Here is a 21,494-nt window from a genome sequence, read left to right as displayed (position 1 = left end):
TCTTTCCTAGAGTATTGGGTAGCCCTTAAAAGGGCTGCTTGTTTTTGAACTCCAGATGCACCTATCTAATGTTGGCACATTCCTGGCCTGGCACCACACACGCATCTTCTACTCCAATCTTTCCAGTTGACTTGTTTGACTGGGAGCGCAGAGGGAGGATGATTAGCTTCATCACCCCAATCCTCTGTCTCTGGTATCTTGCAAGCCATCCTCTCTCCTATTTTCTTTTCCTCCTCTTCCCTCTGTCTTCTCTCCTCCTCTTCCTTCTTTATTCTTTCCTCTTCTACTATAGCCTCCGCGGCCAGTTCATTTAACAGGCGCCTGACATATTCCAGATGTATCTGGAGTTCAAGAAGTTTGCTTATTCTGGTATTCATTCTGGTGTTGATCAATCAACAAGGGTAGCTAGACTGCCCAGCGAATTTCAATTTATAGTGAAAGCGCGGACGTGAAGGAAAACATCCCCCTAAAAACATAAAATTGATCTTACCTAGATCATAATCAAAACAACGCGCGGACCTAAAAGAAACACTCACTTTTTTATACTGCCCATTACTATTCTAAAAAATTTTCATTAATCACTTCAATATACTATTCACATACGCAAAGCAATCCAATCAAACCCCCAAATCTACTCTCCCCACACCTCTAACAACAAAAAAGACATGATCTTAATCTACTATCCACACCAACGTACGTTAGCACTTACTAACACACAATCTTATACACAAACACATACACTCACACTATACAAAAGAGTTAGTGTTTATATTCACACTACTCTACCTACACACATTGGCAAATTGATGGTTATTTCTTTTCTAGAGTATTGGGTAGCCCTGAAAAGGGCTGTTTTTTGTTTGCTATGGCAATCGTTTAGTTTCTAAGAATGCGTCGTCCTCTGAGGATAGACTTTCTGACGATAGGTCTGCTTCTTCGGAAAGAGAAGAAGAACTCTTTGGTGTCGATACGACAATCGACAAAGCCTCTGTCAGGTTCAGGTTCCTGCTGCTGCTGCTGCTGTAGTTGTTGTTGTTGTTGCTGTTGCTGTTGCTGCTGTCTCTGAAGTCTGTACTTCTCTGTCCATTCTTCTTTCTCCCTGTTCACTTCTTCTCTGAAGAGCTCTTCTATCAGGTCTTCAGTGACTTTTAGCATTCTCACATTCTCTATCTCTTCAGCTTTCGGTATCAGACTGTGTCTGACCCTATGCAAATTCACGTAGGCTTCGTTTAGCTTAGCTAGTCTGGAACACATCTTCTTAGGAGGATGAGTCGACAATGGATGGTTAGACTGGAAAACTGCCCCGGTTCTTAAAGTCAAAGCGCGGACGTGAAGGAAAACATCCCTCCACGATTTTCGAGCCGGAACGTTCAATGAGTGACATGAGAGAGATAGAGAGAAGTCAAAGAGCATGAATCAAAATTCTTATAGCCAAACAAAAGACAAAGACATTTTTTTAAAACACAAAATTTTTTATTCAAAATCACTTAACACTAACCAACAACAACTCCAACATTTTTAACAATAATCCAACATTATAACATCAAACATTTTTTCAAATCACAAACATTTTTTCAATTTACAGTCTACTTTAAACAGGGCTGACAACGTTGTGAATGAAATTGTGATTTCCACTGTTGGAAGTCATTAGGCTATTGATGGACACTACGTTTCCTAGCTTGAGACAAAAGATAAGCATAATGGTCACAGAACCATCGATCTACTTTCACATCGTTTCTAGAAGAAGAACGAGGATCAAAATGAGTCACTAAATGTTCTAAGGAATAGCCCAGGCTGCGATGATGCAGAAAATACACACAATATTGTCCACACACCAAGGAATCTGTGCCTTGTAATTTCACATTATTGAATCCGGTGGTCTGAGCATTTCTTCTCATAAAGTCGATGATATCGTCTTCCAAAGGGGGCAATCCATACGAATCAAAATATTCCACACATCCTTCTTGAGGAAAGTAGACGGCTACCCAGTGGGTTCCTGGGAGATGACATTCGTCCGTGTTGATCACATAAGCTAGATGGTTTTGAGGTTTGCGATGAGGGAGTTCATCTTTTGCACAGACGACAGGATTCCAAGAAGCCGTATACGATCTGTGGTTCAAAAGGTAATAAAGTTCCCAGGTATCCATTGATTTGTGTGTTTTTTCTTCTTCTTCACAGGTAATAATATGTCATCAATTCGATCCTGATTTTTGCTTGAAAATGTCTGACAAATAACCGTTTCTTCGTTTCGTCTCCTCACTTTGATTCAGGAGAGCTTCCATACGATGGATCTCTTGAGTGGTTAGTGGTGGACAAGAATGTTCACGCAAGTCTTTATACCACTGGTGCAACACGTCTTCGTCCGAGATGAGACTCCAAGCCTCGTCCAGATACTCGTCCAATTTTTCTTCTTGACTCAACATCAGGCATTTATCGTGTTGAATTTGACTGGGATGATCGTTTTGACATCCATAGCAATTTTTCTTGATCAATTCCGTCATTTTTTTGACCAAGTGTTTGGCAAAACAGGAGACTAAATGGGCTTCTTGTTCTGGCCATCTTGACTTCATCATGATCACTTCTTCCACAGTCTCCTCACATTTCATCTCTAAAGTTTCTCCACTAGGTAAAGAGGGATAACAGTCTTCCATGGCTTCTAATAGTCTAGAATGACTTCTCTCAAACTGTTGATTTCTATCGTATTGTCAAATTCTGCATACAGGATGACGTTCACCGTCTCAGTTAGAGCTTCTGCAAACTGAAGTTCCACACGAATCTGACCAGATTTTATAGGGTGGAAATGTCCCTCGTCGCTGCCTTGGTCTGGAGTGAAATCAAAAGCCCACAAAGCATAGCCTCCTGCATAATCCTCGTACGTAATACCGTGAGTGGTGTTGGTTCCTAACTGCCCCGTGGCTTCGTACAGGGACAAGTACGACCTCAAGTAATTCTTCTTCTCAAAGTCAGGTTCGAAAGGTCGGGTACACAAGGTTTTGCCATCGCGACTGACTTCAATCTTGGACACTTTGTAATGTTTAAACTCAAAAGGATTTTGATCGTGGTATCCGTTGAAGGCTCTATTCTCGACCATACCAAGGATTAAACGTTTAGGTAACTGCCCTTGGAACAGATGATCTTCGATCATGGATCGCTGTCCAGCAGGAATGGTGAAGGTTTTCACTTCCACGCGTCGTATGGGATACTTGGCAGTCGTTCTGCTCAACGTCTGACTAATGTCGTTTCCCACTTTAGGTAACACTTCCACACGACGTATGTAGAGTCTGGCTTCTTGGATGATGGTTTTGTAATTGTCACTATCAGCCACTAAATGGAAAGTGACGCTGCTACGATTCAGTCTCAGGCGAACATTCACCCCGTTCAGCAAATACTTTTCTTGCAACCAAATGTCCAAATGCAAACGATCCATCAGTTCTAAACTCTGGCCATTTTTGATTTTGTCTCTTCGTTCTACAAATCCCTCATTGTAGCCTTTTTTGTATCAATTTCCAATTTGTCAAACTCGCCTGCATCGTCAGCTTCCCGTAAGACAGAAGCATTGAGATGAGTGTTTTTGGCGTCTATTCCGTACGTCAAGAGATTTTCCAGGTAGGCACGGTAAGGGTAAGTATCCATGCTGCTACTGACTAGTTTGTTATTCAAGTACAAGTCCACTCCGCTAAACAAGGAATGCATGAAATTGTTGACGGGAGCTACTGCCTCGTCATCTATTACACCGCCTGTTTTATCAAGAACTTTGACTTTCAGGTACAAGTAACTGCTGTTCAAATCGATGTAATCTTCGGGCTGACCTTTGATTTCAAACTCGATGGGAGCGGAATCCGTCAAAGAGGAGACAGGGTGAAATTCCACCCATTGGGATTCTTGCATGGTCATCATAGTGAGTGGCATGGCAAACAGATCCAGTTCCGACTTGGAACAGGCGCAAGACTCTCGGTGCATCATTTTTTGTGTCTCAATAATCGAAAACGTCTAAGTGTCGAACGGTTTTTCTTTTCTTTGCCTTTCTAGCTTTAGACGTGTGAAGTCTGGTGAAAGGGTGTTTTCTTCGTCGTCTCTTTCTGCCTTGTCCTTGCTGAATGCCTGACTCGGTAGCGTACAGGGCATTTATAGGTGTTTCTCGTCGGCTCAAAAGGTCTTTGCCGGTTTGCAACAAGACATTTTTGCCTGCCCTCAAGAGGGCTTCTTTGGGGTTTTGTTTGTCGATGATGACATTTTCGAGAAATTCTTTGCCGTGTGTCAATGCCGCATCTTTCAAGGCGTGCAATCCGCGTGTCACCATTGGTTTCAAGATTGGGGCCACCGAACGAAAGGCTGATTTTAACATATCTCCTAAACCGTGTCCTCGCTGTCGAGCAACCCCTCGGTACACTGGATACATGACTTACGAGTCGTGAGAGAATCGTTTTCGAAAATGGAGTTTCACTGTGACTTTCCCTTTGGTGAATGGAATATTTTGTCCCAGATCTCCTTTTGGTGGCGCTATACAGTTTCGCATTTTGCATAGGGTTAGGAATTTAAAGAAAAAGAATGTCCCCGGCTTTCCTCACTGGTTATACTGGCTATTTAAAAAAGACCTCGTATATCTTAGGTATAATGCAAAGAACCTTTAATTCCCTTTATTTTGGTGTATGATTGATGGGTGTACTATGGGTTATAGAGTATACAGCTTGGCCTTACTTCAAATGTGCACCTTTCAAAAAAGTGCTAGCTCTACTTGGTCATTTTCACTTCCTGAACTTCAGAGGTCAATTGTATAAAAAAGAGCCGATAACTTTTTTTACATTTTATATATTTGGTAATTCATTCATTCCACTTTCAGAAGCTGGTATTGTCTAGTCTGGCAAAATTCATTTTCCCTATTTTAATAGCTGCTATGTATAGTGTACTTTAGACTAATTCAGACTGATTTTTTAACACAAGGGAGCAGTCATTTTAGTTAGCAGTGTGCTTAAATCATGTAAAATTTCCAAAAGTACAATATCCAAAAGAAATATCATCCACATTACATTAATGTAGCATAGAGGTATGCAAACATTCTCTCCACTGTGCATGTTTTAAATGCGAACTACTTCACCTTACATACGTCACTCTCTCAAAAGTACATATTATCTGGTGAGCGCCACCTTTATAGCAATGTTGACCGTGTCCAAATAAGATTTGCTGACGGGCAAATAGTGAGGATGTACAAATTCGCGGTGGACGTGATAAGTGTTTCCACCTTCCTCGTCAGCGAGCGTGGCAGAATCCACTTTGAAAGGAATGACACGCAGCAACGGCACGGAGGTGTGTCCCACCATGTTGTACTCCACCACATCGGAGTACACAAACATCAAATTCAGTCCTTGGATCAGTTCTACTGGGGTACGAAAGAACTTGCTAAAAGAATCGTTGTCGGAAATGACTGGCAATTCGTTTTTCTTCATCATGGCCATCCTCATGTCCATGTCCCCGCCCAACATGTCAAACAATTCAGGGCAAAATAAGAAAGACAACATTTTGTGCCCCTCAGGAAATTTCATCAGGAAGCGACGAGCTACTTTGTGGTACTCCAGGGTGACACTTTTTCTGACACTCTCCAAAGCTTTCAGAAACACGACATTAAACCTAGAGCTTATGGTGCTGACCAAATGTTGACCACTCAAATATTAGCCTGGGGGAATGATCAAGCGATAGGTTGTCTTTTGAGTTTCTGGGTTATATATTTTGTGATCATATTTGACGTGGGTATTCAAGTACTGTTGCATTTGCTCGTCATGAACTTCCACTGAAAAAAGATTTTGATTGGGAAGGACATTGAGGACTTCAGTCGGGTGAATGATTTCTACCAAAGCCACTTCACAATGGGCTTCGTGATCTAATGGGATGGCCTGAGGTAATTTGGCCGTGTAACAGCACAACGTGTTATTGGGAAACACCTCCATGGAACTGTCACTGGGTAAGGTTAAGTAAAATTGGTTAGTGTGACTCATAATTCCAGAGTTCTGTGGCTGTCCGAGGTGTTACTGGACGTCAGAGGCGTGTCTCCGCCCAAAATGGGGTTGTTGTTCTTGTTGTTTAAGTGGTGACTGGCACTGGCACTGGACACAAGGTTCCCGTGGTTCCCGTTCGAGATGAATTTCAGGGAGGGATTAGGAAGCAGGTAACCGATGCAACTGCTCAATAAAATGGTCCACAATTGTTTGTCTCCTTGTTGCAAACTCAAATTGGCAAGGGCTGCCCCGATGACACAATACACCACGAAGATTTGACAGAAAAAGACGATTTGCGTTTTAGGCACACGTTCTCCACACCACACCCACAAGGGTTGTTTTTGTAAATCTTGCAGAGAAGAACTGGGTGAAGGAGTGGTCGACGTAGTTGCGTCTGTGTGAAAGGGCATGATGGTCACTTCTTTTTATAGTCGATGACTTGCGAAGCGTCGATCCAAGAATCAAAACTGGGTGGATATCCTTTCCAACGTACTTTGACTTCTTTGACACGTCGTTTGCCCACTTTACGGTTCTGCGTTCGAGAATGCTTTCGATGTCGTAAACGTCGTCTTCTTTTTTGGTGACACGTTGTAACTCGGGCAAATAAAACGTTCCTTTGAGTACTTCTCCGTTCATGTCTTCCAATTTATAGACGGCAGGATGACGGCCATGCACTCGTCCAGTGACACAAAACAATTCGGTCGTCCAGTTAGGTAAGTAACCTTTGTCGAAAGTGCGTTTGGTTTTGCCAATGCGCACCCAATCTCCTACGGTCAACTCTCCACTTTTCTTGGGGACAGCCCTCGTCGGGGACGTACCAAACAGGCGCTCAAACACCAGTACTTCGTTGTCGGGAGTCACCTCTTGCGGGGCACGTCCGATGCTTCGATGGTAAGATTGGTTGTACGCTTGCACCAGGTGCGGTAAGATGTCGATGTACTTCAGAATGTGGTGATGCGTAAAATATTTCCACATGCGTTCTTTCAAAGTGCGTTGAAAACGTTCCACGATGCTGGCTTTGGTTTCAGGATTCTCGGTGGTAAAAAAATGAATGTCACGTTTCTTTAATTCTTTTGGAAAGCTTGGTTCAGAAATTAGGTGCCTTTGTCCGTTTGCCATCGAAGAGGGTGACGACCGCTTTGTTTCAACACTCGTTGCAGGGCTCGCACTAACTCGCTGCTCGATTTGGAAGTCAAGGGCACGACCCAGGCAAATTTGGAAAAGACGTCGATGACACAAAACAAATATTTGTAGCCACGATTGTAGCTGGCCAAATGAGAGACATCGGCTAAATCGGCTTGCCATTGATAATCAATGCCTTCCACTCGGGTGCGACTTCTGGCGAACTTGCGTCGAATGGGTTTGTGTAAAGTGTAGGTAGCTTGTTCTTGTAACCATCGTTGCACTTGAGGTAAACGGAGACTTTTCAGTCGAGTTTTGGCAGCACGATACAATTTTTGAACTCCTGCGTAACCTGCAGGATGCGAGGGATCGTAGTAAATGCTGGCTAAGACTTTTTCCATTTTTTGTGTTTGTGTGTTAATAAGGCACCCACTCTTGGAAGATGCTACTCTTCTTCTCTTGGGGTATTTTTTTGGATTGTAATGCTTTGCGTGTGCCACCGGCAATAGGTGTCGAGGAGGAGGAGGATGTGGGAACAGGGGATATCGGTTCTTGTTTCACTTCTGTCTTCACTTCTGTCTTCACTTTCTTTTTCTCTTGTGATGAAGAAGGAGTGGCCATCATCTTTTTAATCCATCCAATTCTGGAGGTAGGTGGTGTTGTTAACTTGCGTACGTTTTCTGGTGGAGTTTGAAACCCTTCTTCTTCTTCTTCTTCTCCTTTTTCTGTCTTGGTCATTGGTACTGGTACTGGTAATGGTACTGGTGATGGTGCTGGACTTTTCATCAAGGTCTTAAAATCTTTCAGAGTGGGTAGAGCTGTTTCGTCTAAAGCTTTCTGGTGAGAGAGTTGCAGTCGTTGCAAGAGTTGACCGTACTTTTGCGATTTTTCTCTTTCGGACAAATCTTGGCGATCCATCAAGGACTGCAATTCGTGTTGTAACTGGGACATCTCGCTCAAAAGGGGATTGGGAGGTAAATGAGGGGTGCGTTGTTCTTACCAACGATGGTATTCGATCCATCGTTTGTAAGGCACTAAACCCAGTTTTCGTGCTTCCATGGGGTTGTCAGGGGTCGATTCTGAGATCTTGGGACTTCCGAGGGTCTTTTTATCTTGCTCCCACCAGTCCTCCCAACATGGTTCCCAAGACTCCTTTCAGTAAGGTACCTAACAAGAGGGGTAAAATGCCTCCACGTTGGACCAACATCTTCTTCTTTTGACGAATGGGAATTTTCTTTTGAACCATTTGGCGAAGAACGTGACGATGTTTGCCTAAGCATTGTTTCTGGTGTTTGGACAAAGGGATCGTGCCTTTCAAGACGTTCAAACAACATTCGCACACGGTATCGATGACCTCTTTGGAGGCCGATTGAATGAGTTTTTTTCGTAGAGGTGGAGAAGCTTTGGACAGGACAGATAACATGTCCCCATGTTTGACTAAACGAGGAGGCAGTCCTTTATTTTTCTTTCCTTGGGGCTGTTTAGAAGAGGGATGTTTTCTGGAGGGTGACATCTTTGAGTCTTCAGGAGCACCAAAAATACAGATACCCCGACTTGGTCACAGGCCTTTTTTATACTGGAACGCGTCGCCACTGATTGTCTTTACGTCGTATCAGTTTGAGGACAGGCATGACACGTCGTCCAAGGGTACGCAACGGACTAAATCGAGCCAGTTCTTGCTTGGACAAATGCAGTAAACTTTGTAACATGCCCATTCTTTCTTGAACTTTGATTATGGGAGAAGGTACTTTGTGAGCAGCAGCCACTGCCACTAAATTGGAGGGTCCTGCCACTGGGGAAGTTCTTTTTGGGGTCATCAACGGAGAAGTTCTTGGTGTGATCAACGTCTCCAAGTACTCTTCAGTTCTTGGTGTCATCAACGGAGAAGTGGATGAACGTGAACCTGCTGCAGACGCAGTCACCGCCGTGGCAGGTCGTGGTTTGCGAGTGTAAGGTTGCGTCCTGGCCGAAGTGCCTCTCTTGCGACTAGTTTTCTTCTGTGGACTTTTCTTTTTCTGGGGACTTTTTCTCTGTTTCTTTTTCTGGGGGCTTCTTTTCTTTTTCCGGGGTGGTGTCTGGTAAGAGGAGGGTCCCGCCACTGGAGAAGTTCTCCTTGGGGACCTGGTCTTTTTCTTCTTCTTGGGGCTTCGTTTGACTTTTTTCTTGGGGAGAAGTTTGGGGGCATTAGGATCCCATCTTAAGAGAGAGCGAATGATGACCCCTCCTAGAGTACCGCTCCCTCCAGGTTTCAAAATGATTTGTTTTTTGGTTTGAGTGTCGATGCGGGGATCAGCCAGTTGGGTCAAAGCGACTTTGTTTCGATCAAAAAAGCGTTTGGTTTGATGAGGAATCTGAATGATCCCTTGTAGTAATTGACGTGCCGTCACCGTGAACCATCGTAAGACTTCTTTGAGACTAGCTTCTAAGACACGAGCTCGTATTTGTGGATTTTTTCTCGACTGATGCCATACAAGGCACGAATCAATTTGACGGGAAGATGCGACTGAAGGGACGTCATTTTCACACTGTGTGAGACAGACGAAAAGGGTCTGAGGTTTTTATAGATTTTTTTATGGGGAGTGAAATGAAGTCGAGGAAGGAGACGTGTACAGGACAGGCCCTCCGTCTTGACCCCAGTGGTGAAACAAGTGGGTACGAAATCGCAAATCATCGGGGGTCGTAGGTTTCAAATCGACGAGTAAATAGGCGTGTGGAGTTTGAGTGGCATCGTCGTACGCCTGACTCAGCCAAGGCGTTCCTAACTGTTTGGATAAGACTTGCACTTGCGATTTATCTCGAGGGCTTTTAAACAAGACCACGAAAAGCGCATTGAGACTAATGGTGCGATGGGCTTTACTTTGTTGAAACAAATTTTGGGTGATGTAAACGACACTGGCATTACGGTGATGCCCTTTGCGCGTAAACCACACTTTAATTTCTTCTTCGTCTTCTCCTAACATGTCGTCGAAAATGACCAAATGGGTTTGACGGGAGTCAAAGACGATGCCGTCGTCTTCTTTAGGAATGCCTTCCACAAACACGATGGAATCGCCTTGACTTTCTCGCAAGAGGCTGTACGCCGATTGCCACTCTTTGTAACACCACACGATCCGCTGAGGTGGTCGATCGATCAAATGATGTTTATGTTCGATCAAACGTTTGACAAATTCGGTTTTGCCTGAACCGCTAGGTCCAGCAATGAGCATGTTAAAGGGATGGCGAAGATACAAAGCCTTCCAAGTGGCACGATCTAAGTGTTCGTCGATGACTTTGACAGTGGAGGAAGAGGGAGCAGAGACAGCAGAGGTAGCCATAGTCTCAGAAATGTCACTTGTGACACGAAAACAAACAAGACAAAAGTTTATATACTTTTTTCAGAACACGTTTATTGAATGTTTTAAACATGAATACGAAAGACAAAAATACATAAAAGCCAAAGGCTTATGTACAAGGATAAAAGGCACATGATAACCATTAACGTGGAATAAACACAAGTGTCTGTACAACATGTTTTGGGTAAAGTTTTAACCTGTTCTATAGTAGGGGGTAAGGTCACACAAGTGTCCTCTTGGGTAGCTATAAGTTGACGAATCTTTTTTTCCTGTAGAGGTCGAGAAGTATCCAGATGAAACCGTAAGGCTTTGAGCAAAAGGAGTTTTTCGTGACCATTTAAGGCCATGGGGGTGTGGTAAGTACTGATCGTAAAGAGTCCACAAAGAATCGGCTGGTAAACGAAATCCCAGAAAACAAGTCACTAAGACACACACCACTTGTCGACCCAAATTGAATGGATACAGTTCTTGTAATAATCGATGGTAATGATCCACGGTTTGAATATGGTCATTGAGTTCCTTCCACGGAATCTGTTGGATTACATGTGATAAAAGTCGTGGCATGGCAGCCTGTTTTTATAGTCTCTTTGTTTCGAAAAGAATACACGTAATTTCTAGCCAGAGATCTTCGTTTTCTAGTGGGGAATTTAAATGTTGCATACTGTAACCGAAACGTCAGAGATCGTTTAGAAGTTTCCTCTTCCACTAAGTAGATTCCACGTAAAATATGTCGGTAATCCTTTACCTTGTCTTCTTCAATGTATTGCTGTAGGTGAATCTCGAAGTAACCAAAATAATCAACACGTGGATCATCGGGGTCATGGAAGTATTGAACAAGGTCTGACCACTGAAACAATTTCTGACGAATCAGCTCTCTTATACCATTCAGGTACCAGTGGTTAAAGATCTGGTGACGTAACGGATGCAACTGTTCTTTACGTTTGACTTGTATTTTGACCAGCTCTCGGTAAATGCGTTCTCTCAACTCCACAGGTAAAGCACGAATGTTCTCTAGCAAAGTATCCATGAATAGGTCATACTAAATCCTCTTTTGTCTGACACAAGAAATGTACTGTTTGCACAGACATAGTTTTAATTCATTGTCGAATCGAAATCGTTTAGTCACTAATTTACACATTACAATTCGTTCAGAAGTTTCCTCTTTCACTAAGTTGACATTGTGTAAAAGATGTCGGTAATTCGTTAACTCTTCCTCTGGAATTCGATGCAGTACGTTTACATTGTAGAAGATAGAATCATCAATAGCAAACCAATCCTTTTTAAAACCAGGGGGTTGTTGACCAATGTCTGTCCAATGGAACACTTTCAACTGAATCAGTCCTTTTATAGCATTCAGGTACCAGTGGTTCAAACACCGGTGACGTAACGGATGCAATTGTTCTTTACGTTTGACTTGTATTTTGACCAACTCTCGGTAAATGAGTTCTCTCAACTCCACAGGCAAAGCACGAATGTTCTCGTATAAAGTATCCATGAACAGATTATGGTAAGTTACTTCAGTGTCTCGGTCCCACTAAGGGTAAGTAATGACAATTCGGTGACCATCGAGCATGTTCTACGTAGGCCGAATCTTGCGGTTCCCAGTGGCGAAGTGACACACCGCAACTGAAGCACTTGACTATATCTCCTTCGCCCAAGTAGAACAATCCGGCTCTGGCTAATTCTTCGGGGGTCGGTCCTCCCAGATACTTAGACCATTTTCCTTTGAACGATTGAAGACGATTTTCAAAGTCGCAGTATTCCGACAAACGCACAGGAAACGAATATTCGTCTTTCACAGGTTCGTTTCGATGAGGGTTGGGTGACATGAACAGGAGTTTGCTTAGGGCTGGATGACATCCGTAGGGGGGTAAACGTGAAGGTCGACATTCCCCTTTAAAACGAAACCCAGTAAAATGTCCAAGAGGACGAGTGGCATCGATTTCGCATCCCTCAGGTTTGACACGCACAGCATCACTTTCCATGATAGGGGTAGTGAGAACAAAGTTCCCATGATGCTTTACAGCATCGCTAAGGTCACAACGTACAGCATCGTACCCATCGCAAGGCTCACAATCGCACTCGTCTGCAAACTCTGTTACGCAATTACAATGGTAACCACATGGACAATCGCAGTTTCCTTCCGGACATTTTCCGTCGCAATGCCTGGGTCTTATCCATCCAGTATTAGTCACACTAGAGGAAGATACAACTTTTTTACAATCCCCAAACTGGAACGATGTCTCTTTCAAAGTATTCATCTTGTTCGCTCGGTCTTGGTAGTCACAATGAACTATCGATCTTGCCTAGAGTTCCTTTTTATATACAGACCAATACCGACGTGTCCATACGGTAAAGTGAAATGATCGGGAAGTCTCACTCGATTCTGCTACACGATTTGATAGATTTTTTCCAGGGGTCGACTGACGATGTGGTGAGTGGGTAAACGTACAATCTTGTTTGGTTGGTGAGTGGTCACTTTAAAGTTTCCATCCTCTCCCGATTGCAAGGCTTCTTTCAATACCCCAAAGTTGACCACTCGACTGGCACGATAATTCAGAGTCAATCCTTTCACTTTGCACTGCGTGTGCACTTCTCCTTGTTTGTCACTGACGAAACTTAGAATCTTGTCGTCGGGATGCTCGTCTGCCCAGGCTCCTAAACGGTCTCCTTCGATGTCAGGGTGCTGTTGACTCGGGTGATGGATGTAAATGCAACTGTCCGTGTCAAAGTACAGGACGCGTTCCCCTAACAGTTCTAAAGCTTCGTACAATTTTAAGCGAGCATGAGCTGTCTCGTAAGCCGCAATGATGACATTTCCAAAAGGGTCGTCTTGTACAAAGTCCAGATCTTCTTCGCAATTGACCAAGATCAAATCCTCGCGATCGACGTCCACGTGTTTCATGTATTTGGTTTTGTCGTGAATCATCTGGAAGTAGCGGGAAGGTTCTGTCAAATATTCCGTCTTGGGTAAACACGGACGTTGTGCCATTTTACCCCACAAGCAATTTAACATCACTTTGGCAAACGATCGCCTGCCTTCGGTTTTCTCGTTTTGATTTAAAGAGATGCCTTCTTGTTCATAGTATTTCTCTTTGAATTTTATTTGGTCTTCGGGAGTTTGACACCAGGAAGGATAGCCGCTGGCTTCTTGCTTCAGTTTCAAAAAGGCATCCACGTAGTCGGCGAAAATGCCTTTCTGACTGGGGTGACCCTTGTGGTATTGTTGTGTCTTGGGAAAGTGACAAATTTCGTACACTTCTAACAGTTGGTATCCCATGTCCAGAGCTTTGAACAATTCTACGCTGACCCAGGTTCCCGTCAAGGCCCGTTCTTCCTGGGTGTGCTGACAAGGTTGGTCTTGGTTGCACGTTTCGGCACAAGTACGACACAAAGGAAACATCAGTTTGCCTTGGCAATGGTGAGGTAAGACGGGATGGTATAGGTTCGTGGGAGGCAAAACTTTGCACTTGATCAAGCCTTCGTATTGTCGAATGTTTTTCAGGTCGATGTGTTCCGTCAACAACTGTGGGTGCCCTGCAGGAAAGCGACAATATTTGCACACGTAGGGATACATCGAACACACGTCCAAGTATTTGATTTCTTCTCCTTTCTCTTCGTCGGCTTGGTACAGCAAACAGGTGGCATTGGTTCTTCCTCCGTACAAACTATCCCTCGGGTTCAGCGGGTCCATGAACTGGTAACTTTCCACGAGGTGTTTAAATTCGGGATCGGTTTTCATACGGTGATCGTACTCGTGTTCCCACATTGCCACCACTTGGTATCCTTCCTGTTCTAACTTTAGGCGTCGCTGACAAGTAGCCTGGTACAAGTCTTCCATGGTTTGTTGTAAAAACTGATTTTTAGTGCCACGGTCAGGGTAACAGACGGGACATCCGTGAAATAAACAACCGTTAAACTCGTACACGATCTCGGGGTTTTCTAAGTCGCAGCCATCGACCGAATGCGTTCCGATGGTCTTTTCGCCTCCTCCGTTGCGGGCATGCTGAATCCATTTGTCTTCCTTGTCGCACAAGTAATGTAACCAACGTAGGGCTTTGACCGAGTATTGACGTTTGACAAAGTGGATCGTTTGAGGACTGATGACAGCCACGGTCTTTTCAGGCATGAATCGTTGTCGATACACTAAGGAACACGCTTTGGCAATAGTGCAAGCTTCTTTCAAAGGATCGACCCTCCGTGTTCCATGAACAGTTCTCGAAATTTTCCACAGCAACGTCGTAAAATGTCCACGTCGGAACGATAATACTTTAACATTTCTTCCTGAAAGTCGAAAGGGTCGAAGGCGTGAGCCTGGTACCAAGGGTAGAAAGCTTCTCGTTGTTCGGTACGCATGTTGTCGGGGTCGTAATAGTGAGCCTCAGGTAAATGGGGTAGAAAGGCGTGTTGATTGGCTTCCGTATTGAAAAAGTGTGGAAAGTACCCTTTAGCCATTTCTGTCATTCCAAACGTTTTAGGCATTAGGCTCAAAGGCATGTCCAAGTAACTCATCGAATCTTTAAACTGTACTTGTCCCACTTGCATGAAAATGACTTTGGCTCCGTTCAAAGTCACTTTAGGACGCACAGTGCCTTGTTCCGTATAGTACCTCAAAAGAAACTGTCCATCGTATCCGGAGAAATTGTGAGCCATCACCGTGGCATGACGATGACAATCTCCGTAACGTTCGATGTCCTCTTGGCTCCACGTCTTGTCGATGGGGTCTAAAACCCATTTGGCAAAATCGGCTAACGTGTTCGGTCCTCGAAAGATTTTTTCACGCCCTCTGGGAATCTTGCTGCATTGAGGGCAATGACTGAAGATAGGTTCTTGAATGCACTTCTCGCACGCTCGATGAGCCACGCAGAAATTAGGAATGTGAATGCCGGTCTCTTGCACGCATTCGAAATCAAAACAGATGAAATTGCCTTTCTTCTTGTGACCGTCCTCTTTCTCTGGTGGAGGTTGGTATTTTTGCACGTAGCATTGTTGTTCCAAGTCCACGATGTGGTGACAAATGTGACATTTTTTCTTTATTCGACATACGTGTGCCTTGGCATTATTGGTAAGTATGCCTTGTCCACAGGTAGGGCACAATCTCAGCAGTTGACAAGCACATTTCTTCTGTGAACCTTGTATTTTCAGATGTTTTTCGTAACAGGTAGGGCTGACAAACGTGCACAGACAAGTTGAACAAGGCACTGGTTCTTCGCTCAGACAGGGTGGAGAGGCCAAACATCCTGGACATTTCATTCCACAATACTTGTGTTGCTCTCGATTATTATAACCATAATCACATTTCTCACAATAATAAATATATCCCAGGAATCCGGTGATAGTGGTAATGGTATCAAAATGGTCATCGTGATAATAGACATGAATGTATTTTCCGTCCTTAAAATCTTGGCCTCGAAACAACAGAGGTCCGCGCACTTCTTGAGGGTGCACTTTCAAGGTGTATCGTGGAGCTAGGACATCTTGCAATTTTTGCATTTCAGGAATGCCACAGGGTGTGTCTTTGTACAGTCCGGCTTGTTGTAACAGGAGTTCTGCTTCGTTTCGTTGTTTGGCTCGATCGGATCGTTGAATAGTTTTCCAGGTTCTTTTCCATTCTACCGTGTCGTTCTTGTTGGCATAGGTTCGTCCCACCACGATGGCTCGAGCTAGACACATCTGGTCCTGAGGGTTGTTAATTCGGACGAGACTCTTTTTGGTGCTGCGAAGGTCGTCCACCAATAACATCTTTTTGCGTCCAGTTCCTTGAGGAGGAGAGACGTGGGTCGTGTCCAGTGTGGCTTTTCCATCGGTGATGTCAAACTGGTCATTAGATTGTTGCACGTGTTGAATTTTGTCCATGACTTTGGAAGTGGTCAATTCTGCAGGGGTGCTAAACTCGATCCAAACAGGGGATTTCACACCGTCGTGTTGTATGGAAAGTCTCAAGCGATCGTCTTCTTTGGGTTGACATTGTCGCTTGAGTGTGGTGAGCAAAGAATCCCACACCCCAGTGATGAACCCTTCTGCTTTCTCTAACGGTACTTCGGCCTTGAAATCTTTAAACTTCACCGTGTATTTGTAAGCCGTGGTTCTAAATTTTCTAGAGGAGCGCTTTTCCCTCTCTCGAATGGAATAGTATTTTTCAGGGTTGACTAAGGGTGGCGAACTTGGTTTAGAGGGTTTGAATTCTGGTTCACTCATGTCCTCTTCAAAATCACTGGCATGAATTTGTGCCAAGACTTCAGCCCTGGTACGAGGCGATAGATCACGTTTCTGCCTCTTACTTTCTTCTTCTTCTTTCTTCTCGAATGAATAGGATCGTTTCATCTTGAGTAAAAAACGTCAAATGGCTCAAGTTTAAACACCATGGACTAATTTATAGTCATGGCAGACCAGCGTATATAAAAGGGTGTGTGTCTTGTCCTTTCACTATTCATTTCACTCTCTAACCGAGCACAACGATGGAAGAGACTAGCCAAATCGAACGTTTCATCAGAGCTTTGCGAGGGGTCATTAGAAAATTCTCTTCAGACCAGCCGACGGACTACTCTCCTTCCTTTCGAGATAAAAGTGAAGATACTTGCTATATCTTTCAGAAGAAAGGGCATTGGTCTTCAGAGTGTCCAGACCGTCAAAAAAGAAAAACAGGGGTGAAAAGAGACAAAAGTCAAGATACCTGTTATTATTGTCATGAAAAAGGACATTGGTCTCCAGATTGCCCAAAAAAGAAACAAGAGGAGTCAGAAGAAAACAGGGATTCTTCAGAAGAAGAGAGGGATTCTTCAGAAGAAGAGAGGGATTCTTCAGAGGAAGAAAGCAGACAGGTGAAGAAAAAGAAAGAGGAGAAGAAAAGAAGAAGGGAAGAAAGTGAAGAGGAAGAGGAGGAAAAGACTGTGACGGTGAAGAAATTGAAAAAACAGAGAGACTAAACAAGGAGACAGAAGAAGTCTATGAACTTTTTAAAGTATTCTGTTGTGAATTGTGAATTGGATTGCAACTATGGATAAAAGAATAAATTAATTATATAAGGTAAGTGTCTTTGAGTTATGATTTTAAAATAAGAAGCTACACTCACGCACTCATATAAACGTACTATAGGGGTAAAATGGGTTTTTTTTTTTTGTTTTTTTTTTTTTTGAGTTTTTGGCAATTGAAATTGTATTTCTTTTCGAGAGACGTGCGTGGCCCTGAAAAGGGCCTTTGGTTTTTTTGGTGTAGGGGTGAGTTTAAGCAATCAACTTTAACTGCCTTAAGCCTTTGCCACGGCCAAGGCCTACTTCTGGACTGCGTAATGTTGATGATGATGATGATTTGGTTGAAATCACTAAGGGTGGTAAGACAGGCTTAGTCACAGGGTTGACGTGTTTAGCTCGGGAAGGTCGTATTCTCTTCGGTCGTGATAAAGAAGTCTGATACATTTGTTTCAGACTTCTTAACTCCGGTAAAATGTCTAACAGTATCGTGACCGTTTGATTTTCACCCTCTTGTTTCTTTGCTGCTACTTCTTCTTCTTCTTGTTTTTTTTCTTACCTCTTCTTCTTACTGCTGTTGCTGTTGCTGTAGGAGAAAAGCTTGTTCCGCTTCCTTTTGTCGTTGTATAAATTTCTCCAATTCTTCTTCTTGTCTCTGTCTAAAATTCTCCACTTGCGGTAATGAAGAAGGTGACGAAGGTTCCGGAACAAATTCTTGCGAGGTAAGAAAATCCACAAAATCCCAGTTTACCTCTTCTGAAAGTAAGTCCGAGTTCCCTTGGGCGGTCTCCACTGCTGGTGCACCCCAATGGATCGTTTTCTGAGTTTCCGTCATGTTGAATCACTGTCGCATAGATTGACTGCACACAGGCGCTAGCGAATCTATATAGACCACGTGACGTCACAGACTGCTCTCTTTGGATTGGATGCGGGCTGACTGAATTTTGTCACGCGTGTTCGGATTGGTGAATGAACTCAATCCGTTTCAATCCTTCCTCTACCTATAAATAAGCGCAGTTCACTGCATTGATTCACCTGTTCTCGTCGCCTCCAGATGTGGACTACAGTTGAATCATCCACCCTTGTGTCTTCAATGATGTTTAGGACGGACATGCTCATGTATGTCCGGTCCAAGTGGACTTTTGTTGATAGGACAGATACTAGTCTATGGATGAGAAGAGTTTACATAGAAAGACAAGGATGTCTCAAGAGGGTACTTGTGTATGGACCTGCAGATAGAAGGAGTTTAAGAAGAAGAAGAAGATGTGACAGATGCCATCTATGTTAATATTAATATTAACATAAACCCAAAGGCCCTTTTCAGGGCCACCCACATTTCTCGAAAAGAGAATGACTTTCGATTGCCTACCCCTTTTTTTAAAAAAAAAATTTTATTTTTTAAAAAAAAATCCCATGTTCAATTTCCCTTGACGCTATACAGTCCCACCCTGTTTAAATTCCTTTTGACGCTATACAGTCCCCTTTTTCTCCATGTTAAATTCCCTTGAGGCTATATGGTCCCACAATTTTTCTCCATGTTAAGTTCCCTTGAGGCTATATGGTCCCACGATTTTTCTCCATGTTAAATTTCCATTGAGGCTATAGTGTCCCACGATTTTTCTCCATGTTAAATTTCCATTGAGGCTATAGTGTCCCGGGGGGGGGGGGTCTGTAATGTTAATTCCCATTGAGGCTACGGTATCCCTTTTCACTACTCCTGTCATTGTATTATGCACGAACTATGTGAGTACCTACCGTTACATAGTAATGAATATCAATTATTTTGCATCCAATGAGAAAAGACGGCGGTACAGGAGGTACATGAAGCTTGTAACCGTCCCAGACATCGGTATCCCCTGCAGGTATATGCGGCCGTTTTAGTGCATACAGCACATTTCTTACTGTTCTGGTTTTACGTCGCGCATGATAGTGTACTTGCTGAAATATACATACAAGACATTATTGAGTCATCTAAAGTTTCAATGGGAATATGACAATTATAACACCATAAATTAGAGAGCAAAACAAAATTTGTTGGTCGTATTTGTGATACACACTCAGGTTGATATCTGATGTATATTTAAAACATAAAAGATAATACATTATTATTAATGTTTGTCTCTGAAGAAAATGGACTTCGGTAGAAGTTTATAATTTACGTGATTTCACAAGCTGCAACAGTTTCTTAACTTTCTTCCAAAGTCTCTTTTTTAAATGATTAATGCTAATGTAGGAAAAAGTCTGCAAAACGCTGACATAGAGCAACATCGGTATGGTATGCCACTTAGTTATTCAAAGATATCATCAAGTCTCTCTCTCTCTCTCTCTCTCTCTCTCTCACACACACACACACACACACACACACACACATTGGTACTAAGAAAGACAAGTTACCAACCATGACAAGCTGTGCCTTCGAGCATTCCATCTGCCGGTTGCTGAGGTTAGTAATTTCCGCCCTGAACTTAATGGCTTCCCCAGGCACGTACCCCAGACGATCGGTAGTAATATTGGCTCTGATTGGCCCGCTCTTGCAACATAGGCAGCATAGCGTTTTCTCGTCTGCAATTGTCCCTCCGTTCTGAAAATTGCAGATTCAAACTTAAACCCGTATCGTTTTCTTGTACAATTCACATAGATATTGAGGCATTTATATTCCGCGATAGAAACCGCTTTTTGAGGTTTGTTTATGACGTTCTGTACCATTATATCAAATTTCAACAATGAATACATGTATTTTTGTATGAAAATGTCTGCTAATTTTCAAGCTATTTTTAGTTTTCAATAACCATCAATGTACTCTGGAAGCGACAATAACTTTGATAGATAAGTAGTCGTCTGTCTCACATTTTTATGATGCTTCGTTAGTTCATTACGGAACATATATTATGAACAGATTTATCTGTCCCAACTTATATAATTTAGCGTCAACTTAATTTTTATACTGAGCGAAGCTGGTGTTCTTATGTGTATAACACATTCACATTTTGTGTTATTTACATTTCATCTGTGTAAAGCTTCTTCGCTCGTGAAAAAAGCAATAGAGTATGCTTGAAGAGCCCTCTAATAAGACGTGCTTGACACAGCCAAAACAATTATCAACCATACAGGATGATATACAAAGCCTAGAATGTCTCGCCAAATAATGTAAACAGGAAACTTTCAAAGAGAATGCCCAGAAAAATGTGCTTGAGGGAGTATTGGAGACTGAACGTGGTGTAATCTGAAAGAAACTGTCATAACATTAAATAGTTAGGATTCTCACTGAAGCACGCTAGAATCTCACTCCAACACGTGTTGGTACAAACTGCATAAATTAGCCGAGAGCAAATTGGGAGGTGAAGCAGATCACTTCGTAGTGTTATGCAATTTAATATATAGCTCAAAACGTGATCAACTTATGATGACCCTCTCTAAACTTTTAATTAAAGAAGAGGCCGATTTTGTGTTGGGTCGGGGTCGGGTTAAACATTAGAACTTATTAAATGTGTAAATGTTAAATATAACAGGAGTTCTGTACCTAGATAAATTCTTCGTATCTACTTACAGCAACGTTTGGCAGCTTATTTAAGTCCAACAGTGATATAACAGTGAAAGGACCCATCGTCACAAGATCGAAGGCCCACGGTTTGTCAACCGTCACTACCACGGCGTAACGCACGCGTCCGATCACGGCCTCGTACGAGGACGGAATGTTTAGTGGAAGCTGAAATTTGAACGGGTAGTTGTAGACACCTTGCGGCAAAATAATATCCCCCGAGTGATCAGCCTCTGAAATATGAAGACATATATATATATATATATATATATATATATATATATATATATATATATATATATATATATATATATAATTTTATTATCATTATTATTAGTATTATTGTTATTATTATTATTATTAAGTAATTGTGAAGTTAGAATGAAGTAGTTAATTTTTGCTCAGTCAGAAAAAGTCCAACGTTAAATGTGAGACCTTAAAATGAAACTGAAACATAACTGCAGAGGAATTAATGTGCCTGTCTTTAGCAACACGCGTTCAATAATTCGCTGTCATTTAGTCAATCAACAATTATCAGCTTAAA

General features: G+C 42.7%; 1 protein-coding gene across 3 annotated transcripts in view; it reads right to left on the bottom strand.

Moving 5' to 3' along the window:
• LOC149802176 (arrestin domain-containing protein 3-like) overlaps nt 1–21,494 on the bottom strand; it is a 34,654-nt gene that overhangs the window by 8,548 nt on the left and 4,612 nt on the right. For all 3 annotated transcript variants that reach the window (XM_089956588.1, XM_089956590.1, XM_089956589.1), the window contains 3 exons: nt 20,960–21,183; nt 19,811–19,993; nt 19,168–19,350 (listed from right to left, as the gene is read on the bottom strand). In XM_089956588.1, coding sequence (XP_089812714.1) covers nt 19,168–19,350; nt 19,811–19,993; nt 20,960–21,183 — 590 coding nt within the window. The remainder of the gene's footprint in view (nt 1–19,167; nt 19,351–19,810; nt 19,994–20,959; nt 21,184–21,494) is intronic.

This window comes from Sinohyriopsis cumingii, chromosome 4 (genome assembly GCF_028554795.1).
Source record: "Sinohyriopsis cumingii isolate HCF-2022 chromosome 4, ASM2855479v2, whole genome shotgun sequence".
Taxonomy (NCBI): domain Eukaryota; kingdom Metazoa; phylum Mollusca; class Bivalvia; order Unionida; family Unionidae; genus Sinohyriopsis; species Sinohyriopsis cumingii.
The sequence above is the reverse complement of the archived record's forward strand: the minus strand, read 5'-3'. Positions and strand labels throughout refer to the sequence as shown.